The following is a 22,893-nucleotide window of genomic DNA, read 5'->3' on the forward strand; positions in this document are numbered from 1 at the left end:
AAATTCAGAATTTAAGAATCGGATTCCTTCCAGTTCATGAAATGAACTTTGAATTGAACTGGTCACATCTCATGGGATGTTGAACAGGAATTTGAATTAAATTTACAATTAGAGAAATGTACTGAATTGCAATTCAAAGAAATTCGACACTCTCACACAACAGAGGAATTTCATTAGACCAACACAATATTTTTGCTACAAAACACACATTATACATTTTGACTAATTATGCCAATGTATTCCCTGATGTGTAGGAAATATTTTATTCTCAACTAATTTCAGAAGCCTACTGTCAAAACAATTAGCACAGCCATCAAAACAGATTTTGATCTTGCCATACAGAATCACAAAATATCCACCACTTTGTATTAAAATAAATATTAATTGATAATAAATGTATTTGAATATTTATTTATTTCTATTTTAATTTTACTTTAAAGGTGCAGTATGTAAGATTCAGAAACCCTTGTTATTAATGACACCTGTGTCCGTTAAGTGAACTGCAGCCAGCTACCTGTTGCTCGTGCTCGTGCACACACTCCATAGGTACGTGACTGAGCGAGCATCCAAAACAATGACATAACGTACAAAGAGACAGGGTGATTCACCGGCATCATGCTGAAAGATGAGGTAGCATAATTAAAATTACACAGTTATGACTGTTTTACTACAAACTTTGAGACTGTATATAATATTTGACTCTCCAGTGCTGGAACAGGGCTAAAACAAAGTGTGGATATAGGTCTGACTATGCGAGACTGTATGAAGTAATCACTTTTCTTTGCATGATACATTGACAGCATTTATGTGATAGCCTATGTCGGCGTTAGCTAGCTAGCCAGCTTTATCAATAGCTGTTAGCTAAATTTGATGTATGATGACAGTAGCTGTTTATAAAATAGACTGTACGTTATAAATATGTTGACACAATTCCATATTGATGTGATTCCATCACAACAGTCATTTTGATATATCGATGCGCTATTGTTTTATAATAATAGAATGTATATATTTTCTGTATAACCAAGTTACATTACACTAATGAATGGGTCTTTTTGCATTATCTTGAACATTGTCTAGCATTCATTTCATGTGTTATTGTAGTTTACCTTGCTGAATAATTACAGATTAACATTGATTATGACAGTCACTGTGCAGGCAAGATCAAGTTAGCTAAAACTACACAGCTCAATCCTTATGGCACTATATTTCACATGCTTTGCAGTTATGTAAGCTTACCTGTCCAATAAGAAAAACGCCAATTCAGGGTCGGTTTTGATCTTCAAAACCTAACTAAGATCTCTCCAGAAATCAAATGCCCTGCCGATGTTCACTCTAGTTTTCGCTCGACCATGAGGGGCATCAGGGGCAGTGGTAGCTCAGCGGTTAAGGCTCTGGGTTACTGATCAGAAGGTCGGGGGGTTCAACCCCCAGCACCGCCAAGATACCACTGTTGGGCCCTTGAGCAAGGCCCTTGACCCTATCTGCTCCAGGGGCGCTGTATCATGGCTGACCCTGCACTCTGACCCCAGCCTAGCTGGGATATGTGAAAAAGAAGAATTTCACTGTATATGTGCAAATGTATAATGTGTGATAAATAAAGAAAATTATTATATTAATTATATTGATCACGTTCCCGCTTAGCCAGATGGGATTCAGTTGTGCTGGGAGCCGGATGTTTGCTGGATTCCATCTCTAAGATAACATTACCTAGTGTTGCATTTTGTTGTCGCTGTTGAATAGCGGAAAAGAAGCACTGAAGCAAGGCTCTCGGGAGCGCGCATAAACGTCACTTCCTTTGGATTTTCCCGGCAAAAGTGACCCGCTCCTTTCGCATGAAAATCAGTCTACAGGCTTTAATAGGCAACCTAGGAAGTCCGGGAAGGGCTCATTGTTTAAGTTGCGTTACAAGCTGTTCACACATTGGCGAAATAAAAAAAGCGAATATTACATGAAAATTGTTACATATTGCACCTTTAATTTAAATATTAATTAATTTTGCGATAAATTTAGGAATTAAGTTGAAATTGAAAAAGTATTTTCAATTCAATTATGAATGGCACACAACTCTGGAAGTGATTTGATTGGTACAGTACCTGTCTAAACCTCTTAAGGTGTAATATAAGAACATCAGGCAGGGTCCAAAGGCTGAGTTTGATCCGCCCCTGTTGCAGCTGCCTGCAGTGGGGACAGCGCCAGGCATCGTCTGGGGCCAACTGTAGAGCAGCCATAAAGAAAATCAGTCTCAAGAGAGAAGGGTTTTATGTTTACAAATCTGTCTGCGTCTTCATTTTCCTTAAAGCCCAGCCAGTTCTAAACCCTCCTTTAACTGACCGAGGCCAGCTCTGGCTAACCACAGAGCATATTTATACCCTGTGTGGAACCATATCAGGGTTAACCTACCAATTTTAAAACAGCACTGACAACAGAAAAAGAGTAACCTTGACATTTGTGACCACTAAGGCAGCTATGGAAAAAAATGAAAATGCATTAGGCCAGATTGTTACTAGGGACGTGCAAAACTACATATTTGAAAATCACGTAGTCGACTGAGATCACTAGTGAAAATGCTTTAGTACAGAATATTACGTAGGTTCTTTATTTTACATCATAACTTTAATTTGTTTTAAAAACAATTTTTCAAAATCCAACTCGAGTGCATATTGTCATTAAAGCAAAAAAGGGACATTCAGAAGAAATTCTGAAATGCAAATAATTATTTCAACCTTTTACTCAAATAGTTATGCTGACTTGTCGACCTCATTAATCGACTAGTCGGTTGTTGGACAACTAATCATCGTGACTCCCCGATTGTTACCTGCTCCTCTTTGGTGTAGAGCTGGAAGCACTGAGCGAGGGTGCAGGCCTGTGGCTGATGGTGCTGCTCTCTGTGCAGATACACACTCTCAGCATCAGGGATGTACTCTTCCTCAGTGTGTCCAAACAGACTGCAGGGAATCAGAAAACATACTGCTCACAAATCTCTAACCAGACTAGTCAAGCACGTTTGCTTACCCTCTACCATAGCTTATTCAACACATTTATTTGTCTCTGTGGTTTTTTGCCTCTAATAGTTTGCCAGAGAATGTTTCATACAGGCACATACAGTTGAAGTCAAAAGTTTACATACACTAAGGTTGAAGTTATTAAAACTAATTTTTTAACCACTCCACAGATTTCATTTTAGCAAACAATAGTTTTGGCAAGTCGTTTAGGACAACTACTTTGTGCATGAGTAATTTTTCCAACAATTGTTTACAGACAGATTGTTTCACTTTTAATTGACTATATCACAATTCTAGTGGGTCAGAAGTTTACATACACTAAGTTAACTGTGCCTTTAAGCAGCTTGGAAAATTCCAGAAAATTATGTCATTCCTTTAGACAATTAGCTTCTGATATGAGGTGTACTGAATTGGAGGTGTACCTGTTGATGTATTTTAAGGCCTACCTTCAAACTCAGTGCCTCTTTGCTTGACATCATGGGAAAATCAAAAGAAATCAGCCAAGACCTCAGATAAAAAAAAAATTGTGGACCTCCACAAGTCTGGTTCATCCTTGGGAGCAATTTCCAAACATTCCAAACACCTGAAGGTACTATGTTCATCTGTACAAACAATAATACGTAAGTATAAACACCATGGGACCACACAGCCATCATACCCCTCAGGAAGGAGACAAATTCTGTCTCCATGAGATGAGCGTAGTTTGGTGCGAAATGTGCAAATCAATCCCAGAACAACAGCAAAGGACCTTGTGAAGATGCTGGAGGAAACAGGTAGACTAGTATCTATATCCACAGTAAAACAAGTCCTATATCGACATAACCTCAAAGGCTACTGAGAAAGGAAGAAGTCAATACTCCAAAACCACCATAAAAAGCCAGACTAGAGTTTGCAAGTGCACATGGGGACAAAGATCTTACTTTCTGAAGAAATGTCCTCTGGTCTAATGAAACAAAAATTGAACTGTTTGGCCATAATTACCATTGTTATGTTTGGATGAAAAAGGGTGAGGCTTGCAAGCCAAAGAACACCATCCCAACCGTGAAGCATGGGGGTGGCAGCATTATGTTGTGGGGGTGCTTTGCTGCAGTAGGGACTGGTGCACTTCACAAAACAGATGGCATCATGAGGAAGGAAAATTATGTGGATATATTGAAGCAAAATCTCAAGACATCAGCCAGAAAGTTAAAACTCGGTCGCAAATGGGTATTCCCAATGGACAATGACCCCAAGCATACCTCCAAAGTTGTGGAAAAATGGCTTAACGACATTTATTGGATGCTCAAGGTATTGGAGTGGCCATCACAAAGCTCTGATCTCAATCCGATAGAAAATTTGTGGGCAGAACTGAAAAAGCATGTGCGAGCAAGGAGGCCTAAAATCCTGACTCAGTTACTCCAGTTCTGTCTGGAGGAATGGGCCAAAATTCCAGCAACTTATTGTGTGAATCTTGTGGAAGGCTACCCAAAATGTTTGACCCAAGTTAAACAATTTAAAGGCAATGCTACCAAATACTAACAAAGTGTGTAAACTTCTGACCCACTGGGAATGTGATGAAAGATATAAAAGCTGTAATAAATCATTCTCTCTACTATTATTCTCACATTTCACATACTTAAAATAAAGTAGTGATCCTAACTGACCTAAGACATGGAATGTATTCTACGATTAAATGTCAGGAACTGTGAAAAACTGAGTTTAAATGTATTTGGCTAAGGTGTATGTAAACTTCTGACTTCAACTGTATGTGGTTAAAGAACTACTTACATACATTATATTAAATCTTAAATATTAAAATGTAGTTTACAATGGCCACAGAAAGTGTTGTAACACCTTAGCCACACTTAATAATGTATGCATGTTATTGTATTAGAAAAAAAATATTAAAGGAGTCATGAAATGGACAATAACATTTTATAACATTTAGAGTTAGCTGTACTATAAAAACGTACTGTAAATTTCAGACCTCAAAACGTCCTCCCCAGTCTAAAAAGAGAATTTATAATTCCCTCCCTGCTGAAACATCTAGTTTTGAAAATTGTGTATTCGTGACGTCACAAGTTATTGCTCAGTTGTATTTACATACCCCAAAACATGTCATCACACCCTTGGCCCCGCCCACTGGCGTTCAGTTCATATCGTAAACAGAAAGGGAGAGAGACAGACCAAGTGTTACCAACTATTCTTTTTTCTTTTTTTCCCTCCCCTTTTCTCCTCAGTTTGGAATGCCCAATTTCCAATGGGTTCTAAGTCCTCGTGGTGGCGTAGTGACTCACCTCAATCCAGGTGGCGGAGGATGAATCTCAGTTGCCTCCGCGTCTGAGACCATCAATCTGTGCATCTTATCACGTGGCTTGTTGAGCGCATTACCACGGAGACCTAGCGCGTGTGGAGGCTTCATGCTATTCTCTGTGGCATCGACGCACAACTCACCACGTGTCCGAGAGCGAGAACCACATTATGGCGACCACGAGGAGGTTAACCCAACATGACTTTACCCACCCTAGCAACTGGGCCAATTGGTTGCTTAAGAAGCCTGACTGGAGTCACTTAGCACACCCTGGATTCGAACTTGTGAGTCCAGGTGCGGTAGTCAGAGTCTTTACTTGCTGAGCTACCCAGGCCCCATTACCAACTATTCTTGAACACAAAAGGGGACCCATCTGGACAATTTTTAAGTTTTGTTATTTTTTTGCATTTAACATGCATTAGACAGCCGTCTTTTACCGTGGTTATGTTTATTTATCACGCAACTTTTAAAAGACCCGGTGTCAGTTACAACTCATAAAAGGAGACTCCGTTCAGCTTCATTCAGCTGCTCTGCCTCTTGCTGTACTGAACACAAACTGCTCAACATACTGTTCTTTCACCCATCTGCACTATTTTTAATCGTTGGTGTATGTTGGTGTTGGTGTAAACATGGACTAGCTGGACGTCATTGACCGTTAAGGCTCCTCAGTGCACCTATTTGTGTCTTTGTTTATTCATCGTGCTATGTATGTGCATGGACTGCTTTTGAACCAGTCATAATATGATTCAAGCTTTGCAAAGGAACTGTTATTGAAGGATGGTGCAGTTAAAAACACATGGACTTGAGGCAAAAATACGAGTAAATGATTTCATTCATGAATATTTCATATGTCATGACTGTTTAATGTTTATGGTGCTTAACTGAACAGTATAATATATTCGGATGCAATTTGTTGGATGTGTGTTGTGTAAACCCTGAAATTTATCTTTATAAAGTTGTGGAGCTGGTTCATTTTCTTCTGACTGAGTTCAAATATGACTGTGTATTTGAGGGGCTGTACGATGTTAGCCAATCAGAACAGTGGGTGTTTACATTGAAGTTTAAATGAGATGGTGTGGCCAAAACAGGGCTTTTCAGAGCGAGGGGCAAAAAAACAGGGTGGAAAATTATCATCTATTACTAAACTATGACTGTTTTAGTGCAAAATTATAAAAACAAATTGCATTTCATGACCCCTTTAAATCAAGCAAATAAATTATGAACTAACTGAGAAAAACTTTTATTGCAATTACTTTTAACTAGCTGGACCCAAGGTCAATTTTATTGGATGTATGATTCAGTTCTACTCAAGTTTACAGAGGTCTCCTAGCAGTGTAACCACTGGTGTAGTTCACATTAACTATGGACAAGATCCACTACTGTTTGACAACCAGAAACAGTCCAAATACTTTTGTACAGCATATGTATCTAAAAAACAGTTTGAACAGTGAACCTAACAAACTTCTTGTTGTGTAATGTTTTGCTTGAAAAGTGTTCTTGTGATATCTTTCTTTAAAACAAACACCACTTGGAGTGATATTTTTTGATCTAATGCAATTATATTAATACATTTTTAAGTGTGACTTAATTGACCAAATACTTTTTGAGTCCACTATATAAAATAGATGCAAACTAGCAGTTCGGTTTCACTTACTATTCCTTGGTCTCTTTGTCCCACTCCACTACAATCTTGACATGAGGAGGTCCTCCTGACCCACATGATTTATATGCTCTACAAAAGAAAGATTGAGAGCATAAGAAATCATCTTGCCAATCAACCACGTATATTTGATTAGATGCCAACAAGGACAAACAATAGTGAAAATAAGCACTCACTAGCATGCGCACACAAACCACTTGTGATTAAAGGATTTATAAATTAAATAGCAATACAGATTACATTACAACCCACCAAAGATTTGCTGTTCTTCATGACAACTTCATAGATCACAAATTTAGAATAGCTTAGATCAAACGCTGTATGAAACAAAACATGCGTCAACAAGGTCAAAACAGCTGCTTCTGTAGCGTTTCCGATGAAGTACTTGAAAAGCAGTCCACTTGTGCTGAAGCAAAGAGCACAAGCATTGCCACTGAAGTATCTGTCCAAGACAAACATCTCCAGGTCAAAGAGTGCACTACAATACTGCTACAATCGCTGCTCTAATAGATCTCTGTGTGGCTGGTGTGAAAAGCAAGCAGCTTCTCAGCTTTCAGCTTACTGTGTGATTGAGGACAGGAGAAGCAGACTGACCTGCTGTAAAGTCCAAATGTTGCTCTTTGTAAAAAAATAAAAGAATGTGCCGCTCAGTTTAAAAGCTGTAATAAACTTCTTACAGCCAAAATGTAATGCCACGTTGAAGAAAAATAAAGTAAGTTCTAAAAGATTAAACAAAACGTACAGTGGCAAGAAAAAGGAATTAGCTGGTTTTCTGCATTAATTGGTCAAAACATTTGACCTCATCTTCATCTAAGTCACAAGTATAGACAAAAACAATGTGCTTAAGCTAACAACACACAAACAATTATAATCTTTCACGTCTTTACTGAACATATACCACTAAACATTCAAAGTGTTGTGGAAAAAGTAAGTGAACCCATGGATTTAATAGCTGGTCGATCCTCCTTTGGCAGCAATAACTTCCACCAAGCATTTCCAGTAGATGCGGATTAGACCAGCACAATGTTCAGAAGGAATTTTGGACCATTCTTCCTTACAGAACTGCTTCAGCTCAGCCATATTCTTAGGATGTCTGGTGTGAACGGCTCTCTTTAGGTCATTCCACAGCATCTCTATTGTGTTAAGGTCTGGGCTCTGACTGGGCCACTTCAAAAGGTGGATTTTCTTTTTTTGAAGCCATTTTGTAGTGGATTTACTTTGATGTTTAGGGTCATTGTCCTGCTGCATCACCCAACTTCTGCTGAGCCTCAGCTGTGCACAGCCACCCTGACATTATTCTGTATTTTGATAAACTTGGGAGTTAATTTTTCCCTTGGTGATGGCATGCGGTCCAGGCTACGAAGCAGCCTTAATTCATGATGCTCCTGCCACTGTACTTCACTGTTGGGATGATATTTTCATGTCAGTAGCATTGTGGAGTGTCAAGGTGGTCTTTTGCAAACTTCAGGCGTGCAGCAAAGTTTTTGTTGGAAAGCAGCGGCTTCCTTTGTGGTGTCTTGCCATGGACACCATGCATGTTTAATGTTTTCCATATAGTAGACTCATGATCAGAGATGTTAACCAGTTCCAATCTTCAAGACTTTATCTGTAACTCTAGGGTTCTTTTTTTTACCTCATTGAGCATTCTGCGGTGTGCTCTTTCAGTCATCTTGGCTGGACGGCCATTTCTAGGGATAGTAACTAAAGTACTAAATCGTCTCTATTTATAGACAGTTTGTCTAACTGTGGACAGATATAACTTTGTAACCCTTTCCAGCTTTATGCAAAGTAACAGTTCTTGATTGTAGGTCTTCTGTTATCTCTTTTTTTATCCAAGGCATGGTCCATGTCAGCAGATGCTTCTTGTGAATAGCAAACTCAATTTTGAGTGCTTTTTATAAGTCAAAGTAGCTCTAAAACACACCTCCAATCTCGTTTCATTAATCTGATGCCAGGTTTTCAAACTCCTGACTTCAATTAGCTTTTGTTGATGTCATTACCGTAGGGGTTCACATACTTTTTTCCAACCAACACTGTGAATGTTTGAATGATGTATTCAGTCTGTACAAGAAAAATACAATAATTTGTGTGTTATAGTTAAAACAGATTGTGTTTGTTCATTATTGTTATAGATGAAGACCAAACCAGATTTTAAGGCAACTTTATACATAAATGCAGGTAACTCCAATTGAGGAGCTGGGAGAAAGTCCTTTCTGTTTTAAACACTTTCAAAAATTTAAGAACCAGTCAAACCTTGTTTTAAGTAGTTTTATTCAACTGTTTTAAATTCAAAGAAAAACCTGCACACTGGGAAGTGCTGGGTATTGACAATTTCCTTCCAATTCAAAAACTCTCGATTTGATTCCAAATAGGTTCATTTGGTAATATTTTAGTTTCAATCTCATTCAAAGCTTATATAAAGCAATAAAGCAGAGGAGATTTTAAATGTGCGTACAAAATCACACAATATGCTCTGAATACAGCAGTCATAAATAGACAAACCTTTCCACAGTGGGGTGACAAAGTGGTTGCTCTTCCTGTGGCAACAGATATGTGATTCCAACCACACCGACCACACGCAGACTAAAAGGTCCCACCTAATATAATCAGTCGATTTAAGGCCAGACATGTTAGTCACAAAATAAGTTTCTCATAGTAATGGTTGACATTATTCTATACAAGTAAATAGTACTGTGTTTAATAAAGTAATAGTATCACTAACCTGTATGTAAACCCCTGGCCTTAGTAAGTGACGCATTTTCTCCAGAATTTCTTTCTGCAGCACATCCCAGGTCACAGTGCGCTCCAAATATATTACAAAGGGAAGACCGAACCTAGAACAAAGAGAAACAACAGCATTGATTTTTACTTTGTGCTATATTACTGTATTACACTATTGAGTTTTTCCACAAGCTATAGTTGGAGTACACTTGTGAAAATGCTTCTATTTCTCTATATTTAGTACATCCTCCGTTTGCTTTAATAACAGCATGCATTGAAGCTGGCATGGATTTGTTATCCCAGGATGATCTGAGAATTCTCCAAAGAGCATCTTGAGTGCTTCAATGGAAGAAAGGAAATCAGATCTTTTGTACAAAGGAGTTAACATGGTCAATGTCACAACTTAGCTTATTTGATTGGAGACCTGCAGAATCTCACATTCCTTTATTATTTCACATTTTTACGTTTTACCTTTTAAGTTTCTTTGAATTATTTTTGCTAAATCCAAAAACTTGATTTCCAGGTTTAAATTAGTTTTTGAATTCCAGATTTACATCGTAGACTTTTGAACCCTACTGTCACCTACTTACCGGTAAGCAATTTTCCCATTACACAGTTATATTACTGTAATGAGATAACAATGTTTTCTTAATTTGAGATAATGGAATTTTTAACTGTCGTGTTATGACGGCAATATAATAATCTGGATATCTGCTTTTGGCTGTGGTTTTTACCTCCGTCCTTGATGTCCAGTGCAGGCTCTGTTACAGATCAGCAGAATCATTTTCTCAGATCCAGCGTTTTTGTTGGGAGATACTGGATTCATCGCACCCTGCAGGAAAGATGGTGTTCGGCTGTTCTCCGCTCCATATTTCAAATTGTTCTGATTGAGGTTTGCAAGGAGGCTCCCTGAACATAGGGTAAAATATGCTGTTAATGTTTATCACTAAAACAAAATACAAGTTATTTTTGAAAAATAAAACTGATAGCAATATAATCCAATTTACATTCCAATATCTGCTTATGCGATTCCTCACAATTTTTTTATTTTTTATTTATTTTTTTATTATGTCTTTAGGCCCTCTTTCTCATTAAATGCACTAAGGCTGAATGCAACTACATATCCTAACTAGGAAAATTTTTCAAAACCAAAGTGCAACATATGAAAAAGTACCTCGTTTAGAGCGAATGTTTTCTAATCTAAAAGTCTCAGGAGTTTCGAAAGCAAAGACTGAGTCACTTTCTTGAATGATATCAAGATCGTCGTCATCGTCACAAAAGGAGCGGTGGAAACCGTCGTAATACATTTCAGTCAGGACAAACTGCACAGACATAAGAGAGACGGATGTTCAGAACTTACATTCAACATCTCAGTACAACAATGCAAACAAACAGGGAATAGCTTTGGGTGACATAATGAGGAAAGACAAACACAAACAGCAGTTTACTCTCCATCAATGTCAATACCTCAATACAGAGTCAATATTTATGGTGAATTAATAGCGTGTTCAGGGCAACAGCAATCTTCTTTTTTTTTTTTTTTTTTTTTTTTTTTTTTTTTTTGAAGTGGGATCAATGAATTGCTTGTTTCTTTACAATTACATTAAGCTTTATGGCTACATCAAATGCAGACAAAACAATCAGATTATTTTAAAATGAGCTTCCGCAGGTGCAAAAGTTCAGTCTTCTAGCATGTTCTCTCGAAAATAAAGCAGAAATAGTGAAATCATTCAAACTGAAACAACATGTTAAGAAGTGCAGGATTTTGATTACAATTCTACTACTATTCTGGTTTATACAAATGCATGTTAAAATTTTATTGAAGTAGCAGGAAAGAGAGCTTCCCTGGATAATGGTAGATATTATACACCACTCAAACACCAAGATCTGAATTCAATGAACTGTATATTAATATCTCAGTACTGCACAAAATATCTGAGAGCACTGCACCTGATCTGGTGGGATCTTGGTCTCGCGTGACACAGCCTCTCTCAGTCTGGACACAGTGCTGTTGAGTGGTACGGCCACACCAATCCTCATGCAGTGAGAGTACTTGCCTTGATATACAACTGTCACATAGAGGGGCCTGATGGATGCAGCAAGTAAGAACAATATGAGTAAGTAGTCATTTAGCATGGCAAATTCAAAGCAATTTTCACATTGCAGAATAATCATTTTCTTAATCAATATTTTTGTATCTGTTTTAAAACAGATTACAGAAAACTCCCCTTGTCTTCTATTGGTTGTACAAGCAGATACTCTCACCCAAAACTCAAACCATTGGTCAAACTAAAGCCCCATTCACACTGACCAGTCACAGGTTTGCAGCACGTCCCACAGTCCCTCTTCTCCAGAAAAGTACCTATCCTGGAGTTGGAGCTAAAACGTTCCTCTAAACGGCTAAGAGGAACTACTGGTCCTTGTGTGAAAACGATGAAAAATAGTAGTTCTGAGTAAAAGTACCTAAAACAGGCTTTAGTACTTGCTTTAGTCTGTTGTCAGGGACTCGCAGCCACAAAGCAACAAGAGACCATTCATTTTTAATTAGAGCTGGCGACTTCTGGCAACACGAGCGACAGCAACTGTGAGGGACAGGATGTGCGCGTCAAGAGATCTGACAGAGTTGAGAAAGGTTTACATTTATGCAAATGCAGATCAATATAGCACAGTGAGTACCAATAGGAGTGAAAACGTTGAAGCTGTGAATCTGTCCCCTGTGAGAGACTGAAGTCGAAGTTGTTGTCATCAATTTCACTGTTCTGTTATAATTTGTCTGTAACCACATGGAGATATATATATATATATATATATATATATATATATATATATATATATATATATATAAATTTAAGCAATATCACACGAGCAAGAGTGAATTACCTACGGCACTCGGCCTGTGGCCGAATCACAGCAGTGCTGATTTAGGGCCATATAGCACTCTTGCTCGTGTGATACTGCTTATATCCAACAGTTCAGTGAACAAGTAAATTTAAAAAAACTTAGGAAAAACTGAGTACAGTCATAAAAATGCATTTGTGCATGGAACTACTTCATTACGCGGCGGATCAGAATTTGCCATTGCTGGTTCAAACCAAATGATGCATCCAAGCCTCCATTAGTAATTCAAAAATGTAACTTCAGAAATAGTATCACAGCTTCTACCAAGTTATTGGATAAACAAGGATGGATGTGTGTGTGTGTGTGTGTGTGTGAGTGTGTGTGTGTGTGTGTGAGAGAGAGAGAGAGCGAGAGAGAGAGAGATGGAGCATGTGCGATCACCTGTTGCCACTCCCAAGCAGAGATGCTGTCAGCTTTCTGAAGATCAGCTTTCTCAGTAGAAAAATAGCCATCCAAGCAGGAGTATTTCTCCCTATTACGCGGTAGCCAGTGCGCAAGAGTCATTCGCTATAGAAACTGCAATCTTCTACGCCATTTTAAACAGTATGTCCTCTCCGATGTGGAAAGTAGGGTAAGAGGTAAGTGCCTTGAGTTTGTATAATTAATCAGTCTGTTGTGTCTCTCAGCTGTGATGAGCCGTAATGCTTAAGTTGTTTGTTTAAAGCCGTTTAAAGCTATTTCCTAGCTTTAGTAGTGTAGTAGTAATACTAGCAATCACGTAGTGCTGTTGTATGTAAACACTGACTGACGCTGACTTACTTCACGTCACCTAACTGGCTCATATTACACACAAAAATTATCTTTTGCCACCACCTGCTGGCTAACACGAGGACCGGAACTAACTGTTGTATATATATATATATATATATATATATATATATATATATATATATATACACTATATTGCCAAAAGTATTCGCTCATCTGCCTTTAGACGCATATGAACTTAAAAGACATCCCATTCTTAATCCATAGGGTTTAATATGACGTCGGCCCACCCTTTGCAGCTATAACAGCTTCAACTCTTCTGGGAAGGCTTTCCACAAGGTTTAGGAGTGTGTTTATGGGAATTTTTGACCATTCTTCCAGAGGCGCATTTGTGAGGTCAGACACTGATGTTGGATGAGAAGGCCTGGCTCGCAGTCTTCGCTCTAATTCATCCCAAAGGTGCTCTATCGGGTTGAGGTCAGGACTCTGTGCAGGCCAGTCAAGTTCTTCCACACCAAACTCGCTCATCCATGTCTTTATGGACCTTGCTTTGTGCACTGGTGCGCAGTCATGTTGGAACAGGAAGTAGCCATCCCCAAACTGTTCCCACAAAGTTGGGAGCATGGAATTGTCCAAAATCTCTTGGTATGCTGAAGCATTCAGAGTTCCTTTCACTGGAACTAAGGGGCCAAGCCCAGCTCCTGAAAAACAACCCAACACCATAATCCCCCCTCCACCAAACTTCACAGTTGGCACAATGCAGTCAGACAAGTACCATTCTCCTGACAACTGCCAAACCCAGACTCGTCCATCAGATTGCCAGATGGAGAAGCGTGATTCATCACTCCAGAGAACGCGTCTCCACTGCTCTAGAGTCCAGTGGTGGCATGCTTTACACCACTGCATCCGACGCTTTGCATTGCACTTGGTGATGTATGGCTTGGATGCAGCTGCTCGGCCATGGAAACCCATTCCATGAAGCTCTCTACACACTGTTCTTGAGCTAATCTGAAGGCCACATGAACTTTGGAGGTCTGTAGCGATTGACTCTGCAGAAAGTTGGCGACCTCTGCGCACTATGCGCCTCAGCATCCGCTGACCCCTCTCTGTCATTTTACGTGGCCTACCACTTCGTAGCTGAGTTGCTGTCATTCCCAATCGCTTCCACTTTGTTATAATACCACTGACAGTTGACTGTGGAATATTTAGTAGTGAGGAAATTTCACGACTGGACTTGTTGCACAGGTGACATCCTATCACAGTACCACGCTGGAATTCACTGAGCTCCTGAGAGCGGCCCATTCTTTCACAAATGTTTGTAGAAGCAGTCTGCATGCCTAGGTGCTTCATTTTATACACCTGTGGCCATGGAAGTGATTGGAACACCTGAATTCAATTATTTGGATGGGTGAGCGAATACTTTTGGCAATATAGTGTATATATATATATATATATATATATATATATATACACACACACACACACACACACACACACACACACACACACACACAGTATATATAATACAAAAATGATGCGTAAAAAACTGTATCAGACACTGTCTCGGCATTCTCAGCGAGTTTGATTCATATACTGAAGATCATTCATTGTGTTCATGATATAATGCATTGAGCACTTCTGCAGTTTATATAAAGCAATTTCCCCTCAGAATGCAATACTTGATTTCTTATCAAATTGGATGATGAACCAGAAATTGTCAGCATTGTGAGCGAGTTTAATTCATGCATTAATTGATCGTTCATCTTGTTCAAGAAATTATGCATTGAGCACTGCTGCAGTTTATATAAAACACTCTCTCTACAGAATGTTAATCTTAAGAGGCTAAAGAAATTAATGCTTGTCAAATAAAAATGATATCTACGTTTTACCGGCAATATATCTCATCTGTTATAAGATTTTCTAAAGCTATGGCCATTTGTGCAGCCGACCAACAACGAAAGATCGACAGCAGCAGGAACGCCCACAAGCGACATGCTTTGTCGCTGACAATGTGAACAGGGCTTAAAGTTGTTGTGTTGTGCTGGACAGACCACTATCTAATTGATTCTTGAAACTAATTGAGTCTTGAATTGTATCTATACTTGACTCTGCATATTAAGCTGGGATACAAAAAAATAATTTTAACATTAAAAAAATTACACACATCATATTTAATTCAAGATATATTCTCTGAAAACAAATCTCATTACTTTACACAATTTTGCTGCACAAGTAAACTTATCTTGTTTTAAGGATGTTTAGATATTTGTACTGCAAAAAAATAAAAAAATTACTGTTTACAAAATTATTTGACACTTATATAAACAGTCTCCCTGGAACAATGTGGTATCACCCCCCTACCAGGTTTGAACCTACAACCTTTTAGTTAATAGCCAAAAACTTTACTGCCAACAGTAAATTAAAACAGAAAGGCCATTTCACAGGGAATTTTGATTAATCGCAATTTAATCACACACACACACACACACACACATAAATATACACCGATGAGCCAAAACATTACGACCACTCACAGGTGAAGTGAATAACGCTGATCATCTCCAAACAAGGCCACATGTCAAGGTCTGGGTAGATTAGATGGTAAGCGAACAATCAGTTCTTGTAGTCAATGTGTTGAATGCAGGAGAAATGGGCAGGAGTAAAGACCTGAGTGACAAGGGCCAAATTGCTATGGTCAGACGACTGGGTCAGAGCATTTCTGAAACGGCAAGGCTTGTGGGGTGCTCCTGGTCAGCAGTGGTGAGTACCTACAGACAGTGGTCCGAGGAGGGACAAACCATAAACTGGCGACAGGGTGTTGGGCACCCAAGGCTCATCGATTCACGAAGGCAATGAAGGCTGCCACACTGCACACATTGTTCGGGAATGGTTTAAGGAACATAATGAAGAGTTCAAGGTGTTGCCCTGGCCTCCAAATTCCCCAGATCTCAATCCAATTGAGCATCTGTGGGATGTGCTGGACCAACAAGTCCGATCCACGGCGGTTCCACTTCGCAACTTCAGGGGTCTTGTAGTGTCCATGCCTCAGCAGGACGGCGCTGTTTTGACAGCAGGCGGAGGATCAACAGCATATTAGGCAGGTGGTCATAATGTTTTGGCTCATCAGTGTGCATATACAGCTCTGGAACAAAATTATCAGTTTCTCTGGATTTACTATTTATAAGTATGTGTTTGAGTAAAATGAAAATTTTTGTTTTATTCTATAAAGAACTGACAATATTTCTCCCAAATTCCTTCGCAAAGATGAATCTGCCCGATTCCAGCCTTGCTAAAGCACCCCCAGATCATCACCAATCCTCCACCTGGTCGTCTAATGGTTAGACGGAGACCTGGAGAGGCCTTTCTCGCACCCACTGTGAAATTTGGTGGAGGATCTGTGATGATCTGGGGGTGCTTCACAAGGCTGGAATCAAGCAGATTCATCTTTGTGAAGGATGCATGAATCAAGCCACGTACAAGGTTATCCTGAAGAAAACTTGCTTCCTTCTGCTCTGAAAATGTTCCCCAACTCTGAGGATTGTTTTTTCCAGCAGGACAATGCTCCATGCCACACAGCCAGGCCAATCAAGATGTGGATGGAGGACCACCAGATAAAGACCCTGTCATGGCCAGCCCAATCTCCAGACCTGAACCCCACTGAAAACCTCTGGAATGTGATCAAAAGGAAGATGGATGGCCACAAGCCATCAAACAAAGCCGAGCTGCTTGAATTCTTGCGCCAGGAGTGGCATAAATTCACCCAACAGCAATGTGAAAGACTGGTAGAGAGCATGCCAAGATGCATGAAAACTGTGATTGAAAATCAGGGTTATTCCACCAACAAAGATTTCTGATCTCTTCCTAAGTTAAAACATTAGTATTTTGTTGTTTAAAAATTAATATGAACTTGTTTTCTTTGCATTATTCGAGGTCTGAAAACACCACATCTTTTTAGTTTTTTTTTACCAGTTGTCATTTTCTGCAAATTAGTGCTCTAAATGACAATACATTTATATGGAAATTGGGAGAAATGTTGTCAGTACTTTATAGAATAAAACAAAAATCATAATTTTACTTAAACACATACCTATAAATATTAAATCCAGAGAAACTGATAATTTAGCAGTGGTCTCTTAATTTTTTTCCAGAGCTGTATATACACTGGTGGCCAAAAATTTGGAATAATGTTCAGATTTTGATGTTTCGGAAGGAAATTGGTACTTTAATTCACCAAAGAGGCATTCAACTGATCACAAAGTATAGTCAGGACATTACTGATGTAAAAAACAGCACCATCACTATTTGAAAAAAGTCATTTTTGATCAAATCTAGACAGGCCCCATTTCCAGCAGACATCACTCCAACACCTTATCCTTGAGTAATCATGCTAAATTGCTAATTTGGTACTAGAAAATCACTTGCCATTATATTAAACACAGTTGAAAGCTATTTGGTTCATTAAATGAAGCTTAACATTGTCTTTTTTTTTTGTTTTTGAGTTGCCACAGTGTGCAGACTGGCATGTCTTAAGGTCAATATTAGATAAAAAATGGCAAAAAAGAAACAGCTTTCTCTAGAAACTCATCAGTCAATCATTGTTTTGAGGAATGAAGGCTATACAATGCTTGAAACTGCCAAACAACTGAAGATTTAATACAAAGGTATACACCACAGTCTTGAAAGACAAAGGACAACTGGCTCTAACAAGGACAGAAAGAGATGTGGAGGCCAGATATACAACTAAACAGGAGGATAAGTACATCAGAGTCTCTAGTTTGAGAAATAGACGCCTCACATATCCTCAGCTGACAGCTTCATTGAATTCTACCTAATCAACACCAGTTTCATGTACAACAATAAAGAGAAGACTCAGGGGTGCAGGCCTCATGGGAAGAATTGCAAAGAAAAAGCCACTTTTGAAACAGAAAAAAAAAAAGAAAAGGTTAGAGTGGGCAAAGAAACACAGACATTGGACAACAGATAATTGGAAAAGAGTGTTATGGATCTTAACCCCATTGAGCTTTTGTGGGATCAGCTAGACTGTAAGGTGCGTGAGAAGTGCCCAACAAGACAGCCACATCTATGGCAAGTGCTACAGGAAGTGTGGAGTGAAGTGTCATCTGAGTATCTGGACAAACTGACAGCTAGAATGCCAAGGATCTGCAAAGCTGTCATTGCTGCATGTGGAGGACTTTTGATGAGAACTCTTTGAAGTAGTTTAAGAAGTTCTGAATTTTTTTTTCAAATTGTAATAGTAATTTTTCATGTTATTTATGTCCTGACTATACATTGTGATCAGCTGAATGCCACTTTGGTGAATAAAGTACCAATTTCTTTCCATAAGAGCAAAATATGTACATTATTCCAAACTTTTGGCCGCCAGTGTATATACAGTTGAAGACAGAAATTTACATACACCTTAGCCAAAAACATTTAAATTCAGTTTTTCATAATTCCTTACATTTCATCATAGAAAACATTCCTTGTCTTAGGTCAGTTAGGATCACTACTTTATTTTAAGAATGTGAATTGTGAGAATAATAGTAGAGAGAATGGTTTATTTCAGCTTTTATTTCTTTCATCACATTCCCAGTGGGTCAGAAGTTTACACACACTTTGTTAGTATTTGGTAGCATTGCCTTTAAATTGTTTAAATTGGGTCAAACATTTTGGGTAGCCTTCCACAAGCTTCTCACAATATGTTGCTGGAATTTTGGACCATTCCTCCAGACAGAACTGGTGTAACTGAGTCAGGTTTGTTGGCCTCCTTGCTCACACATGCTTTTTCAGTTCTGCCCACATCGGATTGAGGTCAGGGCTTTGTGATAGTCACTCCAGTACCTTGACTTTGTTGTCCTTAAGCCATTTTGCCACAACTTTGGAGGTATGCTTGGGATCATTGTCCATTTGGAAGACCCATTTGCGTCCGAGCTTTAACTTCCTGGCTGATGTCTTGAGATGTTGCTTCAATATATCCACATAATTTTCCTTCCTCATGATGCCATCTATTTTGTGAAGTGTACCAGTCCCTCCTGCAGCAAAGCACCACCACAACATGATGCTGCCACCCCATGCTTCATGGTTGGGATGGTGTTCTTCGGCTTGCAAGCCTCACCCTTTTTCCTCCTAAAACATAACGATGGTCATTATGGCCAAACAGATACATATTTGTTTCATCAGACCAGAGGACATTTCTCCAAAAAGTAAGATCTTTGTCCCCATGTGCACTTGCAAACTCTAGTCTGGCTTTTTTATGGCAGTTTTGGAGCAGTGGCTTCTTCTTTGCTGAGCAGCCTTTCAGGTTATGTCGATATAGGACTCGTTTTAATGTGGATATAGATACTTGTCTACCTGTTTCTTCCAGCATCTTCACAAGGTCCTTTGCTGTTGTTCTCGGATTGATTTGTACCAAACTACGATCATCTCTAGGAGACAGAATGCGTCTCCTTCCTGAGCAGCATGATGGCTGTGTGGTCCCATGGTGTTTATACTTATGTACTATTGTTTTTACAGATGAACGTGGCACCTTCAGGCATTTGATAATTGCTCCCACGGATGAACCAGACTTGTGGAGGTCCACAATTTTTTTTCTGTGTTCTTGGTTGATTTCTTTTTATTTTCCCATGATGTCAAGCAGAGAGGCACTAAGTTTGAAGGTAGGCCTTAAAATACATCCATGGGTACACCTCCAATTGACTCCAATTATCCTATCAGAAGCTAATTGGCTAATTGCCTAAAGGCTTGACATCATTTTCTGGAATTTTCCAAGATGCTTAAAGGCACAGTTAACTTAGTGTGTGTAAACTTCTGACCCACTGGAATTGTGATATAGTCAATTAAAAGTGAAACAATCTGTCTGTAAACAATTGTTGGAAAAAGTACTTGTGTCGTGCACAATGTAGATGTCCTAAATGACTTGCCAAAACTATAGTTTGCTAATATGAAATCTGTGAAGTGGTTAAAAAATGAGTTTTAATGACTTCAACCTCAGCGTATGTAAACTTCTGAATTCAAATGTATATATATATATATATATATATATATATATATATATATACACACACACACAAACACACACACACATATATATGCCGATCAGCAACAACATTAAAACCACCTGCCTAATATCGTGTAGGTCCCCCTCGTGCCACCTAAACAGCTCTGACCCATCAAGGCTTGGACTCCACAAGACCTCTGAAGGTGTCCTGTGGTCTCTGGCACCAAGAAGTTAGCAGCAGATCCTTTAAGTCCTGTAAGTTGCGAGGTGGGGCCTCCAAGGGTCGGACTTGTTGGTTCAGCACATCCCATAGATGCTCAATCGGATTGAGATCTGGGGAATTTGGAGGCCAAGTCAACACCTTGAACTCTTTGTCATGTTCCTCAAACAATTCCTGAACTATTTTGCAGTGTGGCAAGACACACTATCCTGCTGAAATTGGCCACTGCTATCAGGGAATACCATTGCCATTAAGGCGTGTATGTGGTCTGCAACAATCTTCAGGTAGGTGGTACATGTCAACGTAACATCCACATGAATGCCAGGACCCAAGGTTTCCCAGCAGAACATTGCCCAGAGCATCACACTGCCTCTGCCGGCCTGCCTTCTTTCCATAGTGCATCCTGCAGCCATCTCTTCCCCAGGTAAACGACGCACCCGGTCGTCCACATGATCTAAAAGAAAACGTGATTCATCAGATCAGGCCACCATCTTCCATTGCTCCATGGTCCAGTTCTGACACTAACGTGCCCATTGTAGGCGCTCTGACCGGTCTGTGGCTACACAGCCCCATAAGCAGCAAGCTGCGATGCACTGTGTGTTCTGATACCTTTCTATCATGGCCAGCGTTCATTTTTTTTCAGCAATTTGTGCTACAGTAGCTCTTCTGTGGGATCGGACCCGACGGGCTGGCCTTCGCTCCCCAAATGCATCAATGAGCCTTGGGCGCCCATGACCCTGTCAAGGTTTACCGGTTGTCCTTCCTTGGACCACTTTTGGACCACTGCATACTGGGAACACCCCACAAGACCTGCCGTTGACCCAGTCGTATAGCCATCACAATTTGGCCCTTGTCAAAGTCACTCAGATCCTTAAACTTGCCCATTTTTCCTGCTTCCAACACATGAAATTCAGTAACTGACTGTTCACTTGCTGCCTAATATATCCCACCCCTTGATAGGTGCCATTGTAGCAATATAATCAATGTTATTCACTTCACCTGTCAGTGGTTTTAATGTTGTGGCTGATTAGTGTATATATATATATATATATATATATATATATATATATATATATATATCAGAATATATATATTTTAGCACAAGAATACATTCTGTCAGAAAGGCCCCTAACACTACTGCACTTCTAACCACTTCTAAGTCTATCTATGCGCACCCACATTCCAGTTACAAACTAAATGAAATTGGGGATGTTGGAAAAACAAAAACTGAAGCATTAATTTAAATTCCTCCACATCGTACTGCTTAAAGTCCATTTATTGTGTCCAGCAGCCTAGACCAAAAGCATTTTAGTTTGCTTTAACGATGCTTGATCACCACTTGAAATGCATTTAGAAGCAGACTCATCTCTAAAGAGGAAAAACAGTGTGCAGTGGCCCCAGAAGGCAGCAAATAACTAGCTAAATCAACAACTCTTCATCAATATCTGCCCACATGAAGAGGCATATCACGGAAGGGGTAAGGATTAAATGGCCTATGAAATAATATACACAGAGATAACAGCACTTGCTAAGCATGGATAAACAGAATTAAGGAGAGAGCAAGCAGATGAATCCACTTCCACAGACTGTGACAAGATTTAGCCACAGTCTATCACTTAAAGTCACACATCACTGAATTTCCAGACAAAACTTCCTTTCCCTCGCTTCAGTCATTTCTCATGCTGCTAGAGCGTAAGCTCCAAATCTACACTTTCACTGCACTAATGTTTTTCTGAGCGGAGAGATGCCGACAGTGCAGAAAGCTACAGTGGGTGGATGGGTCACCAACCCCCCTGTTTCTCCATTATGATCTAGAACTTCTTGTATTAAGGATGATAAAACTCACCAGCGGGGTTTTATTCAATGATGCCGAAGTGAGACCAGCCCAGCATTTTTTACTCTCCCAGGAACCATTATTCACTTATTCATCATCTCTGATGTACTGTGAGAGGCAGGTGTGCTGTAAATCATGACTGTCTTTTTGCTAATAGTATGGCTTCTTAAATCATTAATGTGTAGTAATAAATTCAGCAGTTTAAAACTGGCACTATATTTAACCTAGTGCTCTCTTTGATCAACCACTGTGCTGGCCTCTTAAAAATAGCATCACTGTAACTTGGGATAAAATGCAGTATAGGATAAGTTCCGCTCCCAAATAATGTGATGGAAAATGTAACTTTAGCACCTTAATTAAGGAAACAATAACTACTTCAAAACATTGAATATTAAACTCACTATAAAGGAATATTTTGGGTTAAATTCAAAGCAAGATCCATCAACATCAATTGTGGAATGCTGTCAATTACAAGAGAAAATAACTGCGACCTGTCCCTCAGTTTGAGAAAATGTGTGATCATTAACGCACTTACAATGAAAGTCTATGGGGCAAGTGTT

The 22,893-nt window shown here is 39.3% G+C and overlaps 1 protein-coding gene across 3 annotated transcripts in view; it reads right to left on the reverse strand.

Annotated features, from left to right (window-relative positions):
* LOC127451453 (ubiquitin carboxyl-terminal hydrolase 31-like) overlaps window positions 1-22,893 on the reverse strand; it is a 220,067-nt gene that overhangs the window by 176,490 nt on the left and 20,684 nt on the right. For 2 of the 3 annotated variants that reach the window (XM_051716180.1, XM_051716179.1), the window contains exons 5-12: window positions 11,627-11,762; window positions 10,851-10,998; window positions 10,411-10,585; window positions 9,678-9,789; window positions 9,458-9,552; window positions 6,950-7,027; window positions 2,819-2,948; window positions 2,097-2,216 (exon numbers count right to left, since the gene is read on the reverse strand). The exons of the other annotated variant lie outside the window; for it this stretch is intronic. In XM_051716180.1, the coding sequence (XP_051572140.1) occupies window positions 2,097-2,216; window positions 2,819-2,948; window positions 6,950-7,027; window positions 9,458-9,552; window positions 9,678-9,789; window positions 10,411-10,585; window positions 10,851-10,998; window positions 11,627-11,762 (994 nt within the window). The remainder of the gene's footprint in view (window positions 1-2,096; window positions 2,217-2,818; window positions 2,949-6,949; window positions 7,028-9,457; window positions 9,553-9,677; window positions 9,790-10,410; window positions 10,586-10,850; window positions 10,999-11,626; window positions 11,763-22,893) is intronic. 3 annotated transcript variants of the gene reach the window in all.

Source organism: Myxocyprinus asiaticus, chromosome 14 (assembly GCF_019703515.2).
Source record: "Myxocyprinus asiaticus isolate MX2 ecotype Aquarium Trade chromosome 14, UBuf_Myxa_2, whole genome shotgun sequence".
NCBI classification, from domain to species: Eukaryota; Metazoa; Chordata; class Actinopteri; order Cypriniformes; family Catostomidae; genus Myxocyprinus; species Myxocyprinus asiaticus.